We start from the raw sequence: 17,267 nt of genomic DNA on the forward strand, positions 1-17,267 counted from the left end.
TTTGTTGAGTTGTGGATATTTTACTGGTTGTAGATTAAAGGGGAGACACAAAGGGAGCATCTCACACCACCATGATGTTGACATCACTGTGATAATATTCTTATTTCTCTATTAGCCTGAATTTCTTATGAAATTAGTATACTCTAAATGCTGATGCTTTTACATCCTCAGAACAAATACTTTTTTTTTGCTTTTAGAAATTTGAATTTTATTCTAAATCAGGTTAGTTTGAATGTTTGAATTTTATTCTAAATCTTACTTCAGTTAGTTGAATCATTGACTTTAGGTGTAGTACAGAAAATACTTAAAATAAAAGGTGTGAAAAGATATTCATTTAATTTTCTTATATCTTAAACTCTTTAAGAATGGGCATCATATGTTTTCTGTCTTTTAGTTTCCATTCATAACGCCTTGTGAATGAATTTATGAGTACTGTATTTGATGTCATCAAATCTTTGCATTAAAAAGAATGTCAGTCAGGCGAAATCATTCCCTTAATTTAAGCTGTGGCTTGGAGGAGAAACAACTCAGTTTCTTTGTCCTTTACGTGGTATGGTATGTCCTTGGACTTTGTGGAGGTATTGGGTGTGGGAGTAATGGTTTGCTATATACTGTTGGGACTTTTTATGTCTCTCTCCGATAGTTTTTAAACCAGTCTTGTAAATGAGTATATGCCCACTGATCTTCAGCCCTGACTAAAAATATAACAATTTAAATCTCAGGAAAAGAGGTAGCTATTTTTACTCTTCTATGGTATTGCTGATATTTATGGTAGGAAATATTATAATAGCAGTATGTTCACTTGGTTCAGTTTAAGTCCCAGGATAATTGAGTATATGAAGGCAACCTGATAGTAACATTTGGTATAATCTCTTTATCAATTGTGTTATAAGGTGAAAATTTGTTTATCTTGATAGTGTGAGACTGTTTATGAACATCGTTTAATCTATATCTTTTTTTCCCTCTTAGCCCCCTTTCTGTGTCATCCCAATCTATGGATACGCTATGGTGCTGTGGGATTTATCACAGTGGTAGCTCACCAAATAAGCACAGCTGATGTCTACTGCAAACTGATGCCTTACCTTGACGCATATATTACTCAACCAATAATACAGGTATGCATGTTCCAACTTGGAATCAATCTTCCCTCCAAACTGTGCCCCTTTAAAGAAAGGTTTAGAGAGTCCTATTTTTATTTAAAAATTTAAAGATTTAAATTGGGCTACAGCATTTTCACATTCCTTTCAAGCTAGTTAATGTTAATGGAACAAACACTTTGGAGGGTGAGAGAAGTTCAAGAGACTTACGTGTACATCATGTTGTACGTAATGCAGCACTCAGTAGTTCATCCTTTTTCCTTTTGTGCAGTGTTGTAAAGCATCTGCTATTAAGTGAAATATAGCAGAAACGTATATTAACGGACCTGCTTTTGTTATAAAAGTATAACTGATTTCAGTCCAACTCCACATTTGTAATAAATTTGAAAAAGTATGTTTCAGAAGTTTGTTTTTGGAGCACTAACTGGTTCTGGTTTTTTGTTTTGTTTTTTTTTTAAATCTAATGACTACCCCACACCTCTTGCTCCCTCCCTCCCCCCGCTTACCAAGCAGTGTAGCACTAGATGATAAACTTTGGGTCTTTGGTTTATACAAGGCAGTTATTTACCAGTTTGTCAGTGTTTCTACCCTTCATTTTGCTGGACAGCCAACTATCAAAATAGATATTTAAATTGAATGGACTGTTGAGAGATGATTCTGGCTGTTAAAACATCCTAAAATGTACTATTTTTTTTTTACTAAAACTCTAATTTTGCTTTTGCAAATTCCCATTCCTCTCTAGCTTTCTCTTGTGTAAGCCCCAGTGCGCCTTCCCTGTGGTTGGAGAAAATGGCCTTGGATATCCTCTGCAAACAAGTGGCTTTGACTGTCTTCAATCCTTACTTTTCATAATAGATTAATCCAATTTGGGAAATCATCATTCTCTATTTCATAGAGTTTGCAGATTTAAAAATATTTATCCCAAGAAAAATTTATATATCCGTGAAAGATGGCTAATATTGCTAGAAATTATGTCCCCCCCTTTTTGAAGTTTATTAAGGCTTCCTTGGAAATCAGGTCTAGAGATTCCTACTACTTTGACTACTTATTGTATTTAGAAGTTTGGCTCTTAAACTCATAATGAAAGAAAGAGAACGTGTTTCTGGGATTGAAAATTGCATGTGTTTGTAATAACTTTTAGTTGTGGCTTACTAAAATAAATCTGATATATAAGTGGTTTGTTAGAAATCACCATTCTCTTTGTTTTCTCAGAAATTATTATTATTATTACCTTTTGCTTTTATCAGTGTTTTATATTTTGAAAGGCCAGGCTCAGGAGTTGAGAGACTGATTATCTATATGCTTCATATTTTTTACCTTTCTGCAGTTTGGATTAGACAAAAGATACCTTTTTATGCTGGTTTCTACTGACCAACTTACCAGGTAGTTAAATATATCTAAAGAAAGTCCTCTTGGTTACTGTTTAGTAATGCTCATCCTTTTTATTATAAGTGCATTGGCAAGGAGAGTATTCTTGGGGATTAAAAAAGGAGGGATTTTATGAACTCTGTGGAGAGAGTAATGTTTTTTAGAAGTGGTTGAAGCTATTGGGAAAGCCTGATGACTGAAGGGTGGCCCTGTGGCTGTTGAGCATCTTCTCTGGATCAGTACTTTTGGCTACTTGACCTGTGAACTGCAGGTACTTTTTAGATCTAGGAAGTCATCTGACATTTTGGGATCTAGAAAACTTGGGATCTAAACTTTTCTAGTCTGAGTATTTATTAGTAGTATTCAAGTATGATAGACACAGATGTCTACTCAGATGCTAACAATGAATGAAGAAATACCGTAGCTCTCTAAAAAAGGTCACTGGTGTTCTTTTTTCTTCTAAGCAAAAATTGCAGATATTGATATCTCCCATTTTCTTAGAAAACGAATATCTATGTTAACTTTACACAGGTTATTTATTTATTGAATTTGAAAACAGATGTACTCTATGTTGTATCTTTGGCTGATTCTTTTTATTTTTCTAATACAGATTGAAAGGAAACTTGTTCTACTCAGTGTTTTAAAAGAGCCAGTAAGTCGTTCTATATTTGATTATGCTTTGAGGTCTAAAGATATTACTAGCTTGTTCAGACATCTTCACATGCGTCAGAAGAAACGAAATGGGTCTCTTCCTGACTGCCCTCCACCTGAGGACCCTGCCATAGCACAGCTTCTGAAGAAATTGCTCTCACAGGTTGTATCACCTTTCTGAAATCTTAACATTTAAATGCAAATTTTATAAAAACATTGAGATATCCATGTCACTCTTAAAAATATTTTGATTAAGTTGTATCATAACAAATGAGTAAATAAATCTGGCAAATATGCATTTGCTTTGGTATCTAAGACATATTATGATGATAATAAGGCATTGGGTTGAGCTAAATAAGGAATCATGGGAGACCTAGTAAGTTTTTTGTGATTACTGACTATGTAAATGAGGGAAAGAGTAGGTATAACCTTAGATTTAAATAATATCCTTGATTGCATTTCATATTTCATCAAAAATATAATGAAATTCAGTTAAAAGGAACATTACAAAACACAGATGCAATGCAGAAAAATCCTGGTTTATTTCAATTCGAATTTAGAGAGTCTTCACTACGTGCAAACAGCTAAAATAACGGGTTTATAATGCGTCTTAGACTGAATAAACCAGCAGTTTACTGCTGTATTTTAAAAGTCTGTGAATTTGGATCCTTTTAACAAACCTCATTAGAACTAGGAAGTAATCATTTTATTATGCTTGGCATTAGTAAGTCCTCTTTAGAAATATTAAATCTAGATTCAGCATCCTGTTTTAGGAGGGATGTGTGGATCCTGGAGAAGACAAGGTAGGAGTGAAACTGGTTAGAAATAAAGGCTATGGTTTCTGAATAAATGTTCTATGAGCCTTAAAGTGAATACTGAGGGACACCTGACTGTCCTTAAGTCTGCAGGACGTCTTGGTTAAGAGGATGAGTATCAGTCATTGTCTTGTCTAAGAGAAAAGAAGATGAGAAAATACTTCCGTCGCAGAGAGAGAATTGGTCAGCTTTGGGCTGTAAATCCTTTCATGTATTGTACTTGTCACTGAATGTACAGTGCTGTTTGATGCCCAGACGTTGGCTTGGGTGATTGAATGTTGGAGTAGGCTTCTGTGGGAGGCTGGTCAATAACCATCTTGGTTCTTTTAGGTCTAAGTTTATCTGGAAGCTAGAGCTGCCTCTGAATGTCCCTTCTAGGCCAGTGGCTCTATTTCCTATATTTCAGAGGACTTCCCTTTGATATGACTTGAATTGCCAGAGAGCTTTTTCTTTGAGTTTTCTTCTAACATTGGCTTGTACATTAGATGTATTTTCCAGTTTATGGAAAATTGTGTATTGAATCACATTTTTCAGTTGTTTCTCCTGAGTAAGTAATCCTTAACAAGATTTCAGCATGCAGTAAAAACCACCCCAATTTAGATGTTTCTTTGAGCTTGGATGGTGCGATTCTTTGTATTTCTCTCTCTCCTGCAAATCCCGTGTATTAAGTTGAAAGCTTCTATACTGAAGTTTTCTCTTCTTTGTAAGTCATTACTTACTTCAGGGAGCCACTGCAGTTCCTAATACTTGCTTTTCACCTTGCCGCGGGTGTCAGTTTTCCATTGCCATGGGTAAAAGGAGGGAGAGGGAAGGGACAATTTCTGTAGCCCTTCTACTTCCTGCTTCCTACTGCTCTTCTCCCAAACCCTCCCACCATTGCTGCGCTCCCTTGGTGCCAACCCCCATCACTGGTGCCATGATGAAATCACTAAACCCACTGACTTGTATTCCTCTACGTGTCAGTGCTTGATGTATTCATTCATCTCTCATTTGTATGAGTGGAAAAGGGGAATGTGGAATTCCCTGTTTTATGTTGTTTCTGTGAATAATAATCTTAGGAGACTCCTCAGGGGCAGGAATACTCTTTATCAAGGTGTAGTTGCTGCTGGTGAAAGGAACAGCAGACCAGAGTCTCTGAGGTCCTCAGAAGTAACAGCACAACACTGGCTTCCGTTGTTTGAGGACATACAGTGAGTCTATACCTTCTATATTGTGTGACTGTCCTTGAAATAAGCTTGAACAATAGTTAGCACCATTTTATTAGATAAGAACACTGAGGCTCAGTGAGCGTAGTTAACTTCCTGTGTGCACACAGTTCAGTAAGTTTCAAAGCTAACATTGGAACCTGAACCTGTCTTTACTCCACACACCCCCCACTGTGCCATCTTGCCTCTCAGAATAAACAGAGGACAGGGAGCTAAAGGTGAAAGGCTTGCTTGAGTTTTATGTGGACTTAGGAAGAAGTCCTTGGGCGGCTCATCTCTTCCAGCCCTTTGCGAGCCCTTTCTCTGCCTTTCCTTCTTTTTGGTCCCTGCACTACCGAGTTTCTTGGGATTACTAGAAGAGGCTTGGAGCCAGGGGGCGCTTTGGAGGTAGGAATTGAATCCTTTTCCTAAAGTCGGGGATACAGAGGGAAGAGACATGTTTTTAGCCTCCACAAGTGGGAATTCTGAAACCTCCTGCAGAATTTTTTTTACTTGGGGTTCTGTGGTGCTCTTTAGTGTAGGAGCACTTGAGGACGCTTGAGATACAGTGTGAGTAAAATAGGCCTTTCCAGAGCAGCCTAGCATTGTTTCTGTGGTATGTTCAGAGCACCAGATGATAGACTTAAAGAACACTTTTGGAACATGTGGGAGTTGGAATCTGCCTATACTCCAGATTTTCAATAGGACTTACCATCTGGAGATGACCAATGGCAGGGCTGTTTTAGGTTGATCTCATCTATGAGAGCTCCCCCCCTTTTTTTTTCTTATTTATTAAATCAGACACTTATACAGAGTACAAAATGATTTCACTCCTTACTTTAAAAAATGACAAATACTTTACATTTTAAACTTTAAAATATTTTTAATTAAATTTTTTTTGACTGGGTAGTATAGACACAAGGTGTAAAATTGAAAAGGTATATAAGAAGATATATAATGAAATGTAAGTATAATAAAATGTCTGTATAATAAAATGTAAGTTTTCCTCTAACCTCTGACTCCTGGCCATCCAGTTTTCATTCTCTGTTGATTGTGACTTTTATGCTGTTGGGTGCTGAATCCCTTTATACAGTTGGCCTTCTGTATCCATGTGTTCCACATCCATGAATTCAACCAACTGTGGATCGAAAATATTAAAAAAAAAAAAAAAAAACTCCAGAAAGTTCCGAAAAGCAAAACTTGAATTTGCCTCATGCTGGTAACTATTTACATAGTTGTATTTACAACTGTTTACATAGCATTTACATTGTTTTAGTTATTATAAGTTATCTAGAGATGATTTAAAGTATACAAGAGGATGTGTGTAGGTTCCATGCAAATACTACGCTGCCATTTTATATAAGGGACTTGAGCATCTGTGTATTTTTTTATCCACAGGGGTCCTGGGGATGGCTGTATAGTGTTGGATTTGTTCTACAGTTAAAGTTACTTGGAATTGGTTTGATCCTGTTAAGCCTTGTTATTGAGCTTTGTTAGGGCAGATCCAGAGCAACCTTGGGTCAGTGGCCAATTTAGCTTGACTCCTAAGGACTTGTGAGGACATGATGCTCTGTCTGGTGAGGTCTCTCACCTCTGGCTGGTAGGAACATGAGTGATCCCCAGCCCTGTGTGAGCTCTGGGATTGTTTGGCTTACTGCTTTCTGGTTGCCTTTCTCTGGTCCCAGGTGATCCTGTTCACACACGTGTAGTTCAGCACTCAGGGGAAGGCTGGAGGAGCCTTGACCATAGCCCTTGCTCTGTGCCACATCCCTCTTCTCCAGGTCTCTGCCCCACACATTTAGCCTTTTGGCTTCCTGGAACTCGGATTTGTCTCTTGAACGTGGCTTTATTGAATCCTATTTGAGTTCCATGGCCTGGAAACTCTTCACAGAATAAGCTGGGACAGTCATAGGACTCATCTTTATCTTGGTGAATCACAGCCATGTGCTTCCTGTTTTCCAGTGTCTGAAAGTGTTTCATATTTTTTTCTCTGGTTTTAAAGTTGTCTAAAATGGGAGGGTAAATCTTGTCCCTGTTATACATCATGGCCGGGAGCAGAAGTCTGAGGGCATGTTAATGGACTCACATTAGTATTGCACTTTGTTGGGCTTGACCTCTGGTTAGAGCAGAATCTCCCAGTTTGTTTTGCTTTTTCAAGATTGTCTTGGCTGTCCTTTGTCCTTTGCACTTCCATATACATTTTCCAAATCATGTGTCCAAATATTTCATCTTGTCACTTTAATTAAAAAAATTGTTGGTATGTTGATTGAGATTGCATTGGAACCTATAGGAGAGAATCAGATCTTGACAGTGAGTCTTCCAGTCCATGAACATGGTACGTGTCTTCATTTAATTAGATCTTTAATTTATCACAATAATGTTTTATGGTTTACTTTGTAGAGCTTTATGCATCTTTAATTATAAATATTTTGGGTATTTGACTTTTAATGCTATTATAATTGGTATATTAAAAAATTGTTTTTGCAGCTGGTATATAGAAAAAAATTCGTTTACTGATCTTGTATCCAGCAACCTTGTCTGACTTAGCAATTCTAATAACTTGCTTATGTGCTTCTTTTGAGTTTGTACATTCACAGTCCTACCATGTGTGAATAGTAGTAACAATATTACTCATTTTTCTCCTGTGTGAATCCTTTTGTTTTCCTTGCCTTATTTAAATGAGGATCTTCAGTGTAGTGTAAATGGAATTTGTGATAGTGGGCATTCTTGTCTTGTTTCTCATCTCAGTGGGAAAATTCTCAACATTATACTATTTAGTGTGATGTTTGTTAATAGTTTTTTTGGTACAATCTTTTTATTAGATTAAGGAAATTCTCTTCTATTTCTGGCTTGCCAAGAGGATTATTATGGAAGAATGTTAAATTTTATCAAATGTCTTTTCTTTATTGAGATCATTGCATGGTTTTTCTTTTATATCGTTAATGTGGTTAACTATACTGATTTTCCTATGTCATATCAACCTTTTATACCTAGATTTTTGGACTAATCACAACTTAAGCATATTATATTTACATTTAAATATGTTTTTATGTAAAATACATAAAAATAATAAATATAAACTCAATTTAAATAGTATAAAGTAATATAAATATTTTGCAAAATGTTTTTATGCAGTCTGGATTTCGTTTGCTGATACTTATTTTTTTAAAAATATTTTTAAATTTACACTCATGAATGACTTGTCCTTCAGTTTTCCTTTCTTGTAATTGTCCTTTTCAGGGTTTTTTCTTTTTTTGATGGTGTACTTCTAACATTTTTTATTGAGATATAATTCACACACAATAAAATTCACTCTTTGAAAGTGTACAATTCAGTGGTTTTTAGTGTATTCACAAAGTTGTGAAACCATCACCACTGTCTAATTCCAGAGCATTTTCATCAGCCTAAAAAGAAACCCCATTCTGGTTAGTTGTCATTTCCGCATTTGCTTCTCCCCCTGGCAACCAGTAAATCTACTTTGTGTTTCTATGAATTTGCCTGTTTTGGATATTTCACATAAATGGGATCGTGCGATATGTGACTTTTGTGTCTGGCTGCTTTTGCTCTGCAAAATATGTTCAGAGCTCTTCCATGGTCGGGGTATCTCTCTACTTCAGCCTTCATTATGGCCTTATGATGGCCTTCCCTTGTGTGGACTAAAGCAGAGCCTCCTTGTGAGCTGAAACATAGACTAAAAAAAAAAAAGAGTAGAACTCTTACCACAGCTGTAAGATTGTCTAGGCAAATTTTAGGAGAAGTGTAAGTAAATGAATTTCAGGTTAATATTGGAAAATATTCAGTCAAGGATCCCTTATAATTATTGTATCACTACTTTAATGTTATTTTAAGAAACAAGGAATTTCTTAGCTTTCTGACTTTCTAGAGTTTGTGTCCTCTTGTGCCAGCAGATTACGACTATTACCTTAAACTCCAGTTTTAGAGGGATTTTATATCGAGGCCTTAGGGAATTGTCATTTTATTTTTTTTCGTTTGCATAATAAAAACATTCTAGAGGACTCTGTGGATGGTTGGAAAGTTAAGAAAATGCAGAACTGTTCCATGTACCAGAATATTTAAGTTGCACATTGAATTCATTATTTAAATTAATTAGTATTCTTTAGCTGTCAGACAATTTAAAGTGTCTTGGGTGGATTAACTTATTAAAATTTGATAATAACCTTATGAGATGGGTGCTAGTAATTATCCTCATTTTATAGATAAATAGAGGTCCAGAGAAAGTGGGTAGCTTGCTCAGGGTCATACAGATTGTAAGTAATGGGGCTGGAATTTGAACTGAGGTAGCCTGACTCCAGTCATCCTGTTACCGTGGAATGCTGGTGGGTGTGTTGCTTACATTTGCCTGTCAGTCCCTGAGGTATGCCGAATGCTTTATATATCAGAGTGCCTTCACAACAGTGTCCCACTGCGTATTCTCAACACATCTAGGGACCAAGTTGAAGTACATACACTTTCTTTTGCTTCATATTATATTTCCAGAATTTTTGTTTAGATACTAAATGTTTGTTTATTCAAAGTTATATATTAAAGATCTGCTAATTACCAGGCACTGTATCAAGTTCTTTGGAGATTTCAAAGATGAATTATATTTGAATGTTGCCTTTTAGAAAGAACGTGAAGATATAAATCATGATACAAGGTGGAAGATGCCACAATAGAGGGAGAGTGTTCTGGGATATCAGAGTTATGAGATGTTGTTCTTTATTGATAAATTTCTGTTTCTCTTGCCTTTGTTTGCTTCATTTTACCATTCTGATTCTGAAATTTTAAACTGTGTGGTTTGACCCTTCAGCTGTTAGTCATTTTGAGGCCTGCCTGATATTAGTTGCAAAAAAAACCCCTAGGACATATGGTTTCATTTGGTTTTAGGGAATGACGGAGGAAGAGGAAGACAAACTCTTGGCACTGAAAGACTTCATGATGAAATCTAACAAAGCAAAGGCCAATATAGTGGACCAGAGCCATCTCCATGATAGTAGTCAGAAAGGTGTAATTGACCTGGCAGCCTTAGGCATAACTGGGAGACAAGTTGATCTTGTTAAAACCAAACAGGAACCAGATGACAAGCGAGGTCAGTACATTTATGTGTGTTTATGTTTAGCTTGTTATTATTAGCTATTTCATAAGGCTAGTTTTAGCTGATTAGTAGTAAAACTAAAAAGTCACATTTCCCAGATATAGAACTTTCAAATATAGTGAGTGAGTGACTCCATTACATAGCAGGAAGATTTGGGGGAGGAAAAGTGGAGAAGTGGACTAACAGTTAAGAAATTAAGTAACCTTCCAAATTCACAGGTCTGTATGTGTCAGAGTCAGAATTCAAACCAAAGCCTGACTCCAAAGCCCTCCTCTTGCTTCTGTGGAAGTATATGATTGAAAGTGAAATTCTGTTTTTTAGTCCTTTAAACACCAACCCAAGGCCAATAGTCTATATGAAATGAGGTAAAGTTTCCTAGCTTGTTGCTAGTAGGTAATGCCCAGTGAATTGAAAAGAATAGTCTTGCAAAGGAGAGACTAGAGACACCTTCACCATTTGAAGTCTTGAGATTTAAAACTGTCGGCTCTTGGGACAGTGACATTGACTCTGATTGTGTAAGGGTTTTAAGATCTCATGCATTCTTTCTTTAACCCTTTTTGGAGATACACTCACTTCCAAGCACATGCCCTTTTTTTTTTTTTTTTTTTTTTTGCGGTACGCGGGCCTCTCACTGTTGTGGCCTCTCCCATTGCGGAGCACAGGCTCTGGACGCGCAGGCCCAGCGGCCATGGCTCACGGCCCCAGCCGCTCCGTGGCACGTGGGATCTTCCCGGACCGGGGCACGAACCCGTGTCCCCTGCATTGGCAGGCGGACTCTCAACCACTGCGCCACCAGGGAAGCCCAAGCACATGCCTTTTAAGATCCCTCTATTCCAGTATCAGATTTTGAGGGCAGCTGACGAATTACATTTAAAAAAACTTCTAACTGCTGAACTTGGAATAAAGTATTTGCAACTTAATTATTAATGGTTTGCAGCCATAAAATGTAAAGTATTCCTACAGGTTAATAAGAAAAACTGCAAGCATCCAAAAGAAAAATAGGGAAGGACATGAGCATACAAGTGATAGAAGAATAGAAATACACATGTTTGAAAGGTCAACAATTAAATGAATGCAAATAGAAATGAGATGCCATTCTCTGCCTGTGTGATTAGCAAAGACTGATGATGCCTGTGTTAGCAAGGGGGCAGGGAAATGGGCATTTTCACTCACTGTTGGTGAGATTATAAATTGAACATATTCTTTTTTTTTTACTATTTGACTCACCATTGGAAATTTCTCATAGAAACGCTGACAGACATGTGAAGAAATATGTATAAGAATGTTCTCAGTGAAAAAGGAAATAATTGAAATGTCCATTAATAGGAGAATGGTTAAATGTTCAGCTGTATTAATTAAGTAGGAGAAAAAGCAAGTTGTGAAACAGTATGTATTATTTAATTTTTGCAAGATAATATAGTAATATATCATTCAACTTTATAGTTTATGAGGTTTATAAAGTTATGGGAGCGATTCATGTTACATATTGGAATGCCAAAACTTTGTTACTTAGTGTACTTTTTATAATCAAAGTTTTTGAAAAAAGCATTTCTCATCTATCTGTAGTCAGGAGCTGACCGTATTGCAATTGACTTTTTATTCTTTTTTTCCCCCCGTGTAACTGATACTGGATATAGAGAGGTCATATTTAGCAGTGTGGTCAGTGACATTTGAAAAAGTTGTTTTTGTTGTTGGTTCTTCAGATAAAGTGGTTACTTGAAATTGAGCTAGCCTTGGGAAACTAGGAAGCAATTAGGTCTAATTATTAATACTGTTGAAAGAGTGCATCTGTCCATCTGCCCCAGAGATGAAATGAGAGCTAACAAGTTTATATGTAAATATAAATAAGTTGGCCATCATAAAGAACAAATAGCACATGAAGTCCATTGCTGTCCCCTTCCCCCCACAAAGAGCAATAAAAGCACATATTTGTTGTAGATTATTCTCAATCTTTTTTCATAGCTAGAAAACATGTAAAACAAGACTCAAATGTAAATGAAGAGTGGAAAAGCATGTTTGGGTCACTGGAACCACCAAGCATCCCACAGGCCCTACCTAAAGGGAGTGACCAGGAGGTGATTCAGGCTGGGAAGCCACCTCGTTCCGAGTCCTCTGCTGGCATTTGTGTCCCTTTGTCGACTTCTCCACAGGTATCATCATCCAGGCAGTAGAAAGCCTTTTGTCTTTGGATCCTGTTCTACTGTTTTGGATGTTTAAAGGCTGTGTACTGTACTGGAAAAATCAATACAGTGACTTGTCCTTTAGGGAGGATCTGTTTCTTTCTAAGAGAGGTTTATCTTTAACTTTATAGCTAAGGGGAAATCTAGTATTGAAAGCACCAAAAAGGTCTCGTTTTAGAGTACTCACCAAAAAAGTGGTCTGAAACTGTGGGATGAAGATGTCATTATGAACTGTGATTCTAATTAGGCTGCAGTGAACCTTTAAAATCTTCTTATTCTTCTTCTAATATAACATAATTATATCTGTAAAATAGCAAAAATACTTCTGGGAAGAAAAGGCCCAAGTTTGCTCTGTGTGAGAAATGTCATCATGATTTTGATATATTTGAAGTAAGTTTGTAATTTGAGGTAACTCTTCCCTAGCCAATTATATTTTAATTGAAAAATATGAATTGAACCAACTGATAAATTAAAATTCTCTTCAGTTAAATTAATGAGAATTTTTGTTTAATGTTATTGCTACACTGATATTTTTTTAAAAATATAGAGCCCTGGAACTTGTGGTTAAACTGCATTTAAACTAGACTTTCATTGAAAAAATGTCCTTATATTTAAATGGATTTAAAAATTGGTGCATTAATAAGGACAGAAGGCTGGTGTAATGAATAGAGAGAACATGGGTACATTTTTATCATCAAATACACTTTGTGACACAAATATGTATATTCTTTTTGTTTTGCAGGTTCCAGAAGTGACAAACGTCCAAAATAGAAAACCAACAATACAGGTTTTAAGTAGTACAATTTTACCGTCCACCTACCAGATTCGGATCACAACGTGTAAAACTGAGCTTCAGCAACTCATACAACAGAAACGGGAGCAGTGTAATGCCGAGAGGATAGCTAAGCAGATGATGGAAAATGCTGAGTGGGAGAGTAAACCGCCACCACCTGGTAAATGTGCCACTGATAGGTAGTTGTATTCCAGCCCAGGTGCCAGAGCCTGGAATCTGATGGATGAAACTGATAATCAGTTACCAGGCAAAGGAAGTGGGAACAAAACTGTCACTTTGAAAGCCCACAGGAAGAACCAATAAGTGAGAAATCCCAAGTCATTATTTGTGAAATTTGGATCTTCTTAGCTGTGGCAGTGCCTTTTAGGCCAGTAACCTACTGTTTTGTCCTGTGGTCCATGTTCCTCATTTAGAATACTAGGTTTTACCTACCTGCTTAGTGTCATGCCACTTTCTCATTGAACGTCAGGCTTCTTAGAGTAAACTCTGGCTTTTTATTTCTGAAGGGTTTAATAACTATTAATTTTATTTAAACAAAAAGGTAAAAACATTTAGAAAATAATGGGTGCTTCAGAAAGAAAACAAAATCACCTATAACCATCACTCAGCAATCATCAACATTAAGATTTTGGGGAAGGCACTTCTGTATTCTGAGAAGATTTAGAAGAAACTTAGAGATATTTCAGATGAAAATTGTAGCTCACTGTGTTAACAGACATGCCTAGTGTTATGTGGTGGAGCTAGTCTTTGATATTGGATTGGCAGATTTTTAAAAACATTTTTAATGAATTTCTGTATAGATTTTAATAATAAAAATGTAGCTTGAAAACTGAGAAGAAACGTATAGTGTGCTTATGTGTAGAGACTGAAAAATCATGTGAATCCCCACGGGCTTCCATTGTGAACTCAGGGAAAATTCTGGTGGAGAGCAATGGTTTAAAGATTTTAGAAATATTATTAAGTGGTAAGTGGCATCTTTAGTCACATAAATTATTTTTTTATGAAAATAAATATCCTGGAATGTTTAAGTTGTTTCTGTAATATAGTTCAATATGATTTACCAGCCCTTCTTTAAAAACAAAAAAAGTTGACCACACACTATTTTACGATAGAATCTGTCTTTATAAGTGGCATTTTAAAGTGGAGCTATACATTTTATTCAGTAATCCCAGAAAAGGTGTCAGATTTTGTGGTTCAGGAAATGTGCAGTGACTGTTGGACTTCTGATTTTTTCTTTCCACACTTGAGTGGTTGTGTGAAATTGATTTTTTCTAGGGAGAAATGTTCAACCTAGCTTGCTAGATTATCTAGACTTCATGGCAAAGTGTTTTTGATTATTCTCAAATCCAGCATATCCTCCTTAGAAGTCGCATTCAGCTGTTCTTTCCACACATTTGAGCTAGAGATCCAAGGGGAAACATTTTTCTACCGTTGAGCATGCCAGGTTTGGCAGTGGTCTTGGTTTCATTTTTGTTTTAGTAAAGGAAATAAGTTGATTTTAAAATGACTTTATTATTACTTAATTAGGCACAGTGCTGCTCCCAATACAGTATAATCTTCAGCATAGCTGTCTGTTTTGTTTTATTTTAAAATTGATTAATATTAATTATTATTAAATGTTATGCCTAATATAAAAGTTTATTTATCAAACATTGAAGATTGTTATATGCAAAGACCTATGCTAGCTATTGTGAATGATTCAGAATGGATAAGACATAGTCAGTTCTCTGGCCTCAGAGTATTTATAATTTATTAGAGGAAATTAATTATACACAAAAAGAATATACATAAACAGAAGTGTATAGATGTCATAAAGAAAGTACTAGAAAATCCTTGGGCATTCTGAGGCTATAATTTATAGTACTGTTTATACCAACCTGTTGATATCACAGAATAAATGATTGCAGGTAGAGAAGAAATAAATCAACATTTGGGTGTTTACTGTGGCCCTGGGACAGTGTTAGACTCTTTATATCTCATTTACCAATACAGTCATCCTTTGGGTTAAGTAATTTCCCCCTCATTTTACGTTTGAGTAAATTGAAGCTCATAGAGTTTAAATAAGTACACAAAGTTCACACATGAAGGTGTGGTGGGTCTTCGAGGTTTTCAGGACTGGGCTGCCTCCCTAGTGCCTGATTTCTCTAGGTCAGGGTAGTCATTACCTCTTGCTATTAAACAAATAGTCAGGGTTTTTCTGGGTAGCAGGTGACTATTGTGCCTTCTCAGACACTGGAGAAGGGCCCAGTGCAGTCTTTCTAAGGCTATGTGAACATGGGTGTCTTTCTCCATAGGCAATAGTATCTGTCGTAGTCCAGTAGGGCACTCTGAATTGGCTAGCTGTTGGGACCCTTTGTTTAGTTCTTATGATTGTTCTCCTGTTGGCTGTTGGTGCTTGTAGCTGGGGGTGAAGGAAAGATTGTGTTTGTAAACTGCAACTTAAGACACACTCCTTTGCTTTTCCTTAGGGTGGCGGCCTAAGGGGCTACTAGTTGCACATCTTCATGAACACAAATCTGCTGTGAATCGCATTAGAGTCTCTGACGAACATTCACTTTTTGCCACATGTTCAAATGATGGCACAGTGAAAATCTGGAACAGTCAGAAGATGGAGGGGAAGACCACCACCACCAGGTAACCTATGCATAGGCGGAGAGTCCTACCATCCATCCATTCAGTCAGCAAGTATTTATTGAGTGCTCATTCTGTGACAGGGGCTATTTTAGGTACCAGCGATACAGTAATGATAAATGGACACAAATATATGTTCTGTGGAGCTTTCCTTCTAATGGGAGGTGACAGACAATAAACAGTGTAAATAAGTAAAACATATAGTGTATTAGATGGTAAAATACATTATGGAGAAAAATACAGCAAAAAAAGAGAGAGAGAATGCAGTAGGTGGGGTAGAGTAGAGTTTAAAGAGCTCATCTGCTGCCTCACGGAGAAGATGTCATTTAAGGGGAGACCTGACAAATGTGAGAGAAAATGCCATGTGGATGTCTTGGGGAAGAGCATTCTAGGCAGCAGACACAGGGGCTTCAGAGGTTCTGAGGCAGAAAGATGTTTGGCATGTTTGAGGAAGAGCAGAAAGGTCTGTGTGAGTGGGAAAGAGGGTCAGAGGGCCTGAATGATACAGGGCCTTGCAGGCTTTTGTTAAGGACTTGGACTTTGACTCTGAGTGAGATGGGAGCCTTTGGACGGTCCCGAGTGGTGGAAAGACATGATCTGAATTAAACTTCCACAGAATTACTCTGGCTCTTGTGTTGAGAATAGACTGAAGAGGTGCAGGGCAGAAGTATTAGGAGGCTTTTTCTGTAATTGAGCGAGAGGGGGTAGTAGTGGGAAATGATCAGATTCTGGGTATGTTTTGATGGTGGAGCCATCAAGATTTGCTGAATGGGTTAGAGGGAGTATGAGCATGGGAAAAGTTGGAAAATGATGGAGTGGCCAGCTGTGTAAGGACAACACATATTGTAACATGACCCACTGGAGTAGTCAAGAGAGAGGTAATTATTGAAATCTTTAAGACTCTTCAAATATGCATGATGTGATTATGATAAGTGGGATTATAAGAATTATTTTAGGTTTGTACAACTTTATAGTTATCTCCCTACTTGATATTCATATCTGTTCTGTGCCTAGTTTGGTCTCGGTCTGCAAAGAAAGCGACTAGAAATCAAAATTGAATCTTACGTACATGAAAAGATGTGGGGAACCTTTGGTGCTTTTCTCCTTATCAGTTCATTGACCAGAGTTAACCACAAAACGGTCAAACAACAAAATATCTTTGATAAACTAAAATAATTCAAAGGTTTACTCTTACCAACCTGATAGGATTTTGTTCTGTTTATTTTTTTAAAAGGGCTTTATATTTTTACAACATGCTTAATTCTTTTTCATGTTCATTCTGTCTTGGCATTGCATTGGTAAGAACATAAATTGAAAACCAGTAAAAGAATCCTGGCTCCATGTAGCAATTTTTTGTCCATATTTTATTACGAAATTTTCAAACCTCAAGTAAAGTTGAGTTTTGCAGTGAACAAGCATACGCTTGCTGCAAGATTCTAAATAATTAATAATT

General features: G+C 36.7%; 1 protein-coding gene across 2 annotated transcripts in view; it reads left to right on the forward strand.

Annotated features, from left to right (window-relative positions):
* The window catches only part of PIK3R4 (phosphoinositide-3-kinase regulatory subunit 4), an 81,390-nt gene that overhangs the window by 37,527 nt on the left and 26,596 nt on the right, over positions 1-17,267 (forward strand). For both annotated transcript variants that reach the window (XM_081234669.1, XM_081234670.1), the window contains 6 exons: positions 970-1,115; positions 3,076-3,279; positions 10,003-10,204; positions 12,173-12,360; positions 13,133-13,343; positions 15,652-15,817. In XM_081234669.1, coding sequence (XP_081090795.1) covers positions 970-1,115; positions 3,076-3,279; positions 10,003-10,204; positions 12,173-12,360; positions 13,133-13,343; positions 15,652-15,817 — 1,117 coding nt within the window. The remainder of the gene's footprint in view (positions 1-969; positions 1,116-3,075; positions 3,280-10,002; positions 10,205-12,172; positions 12,361-13,132; positions 13,344-15,651; positions 15,818-17,267) is intronic.

The sequence above is a fragment of the Mesoplodon bidens genome (genome assembly GCF_964165515.1).
Source record: "Mesoplodon bidens genome assembly, chromosome: 5".
In the NCBI taxonomy this organism is placed as follows: domain Eukaryota; kingdom Metazoa; phylum Chordata; class Mammalia; order Artiodactyla; family Ziphiidae; genus Mesoplodon; species Mesoplodon bidens.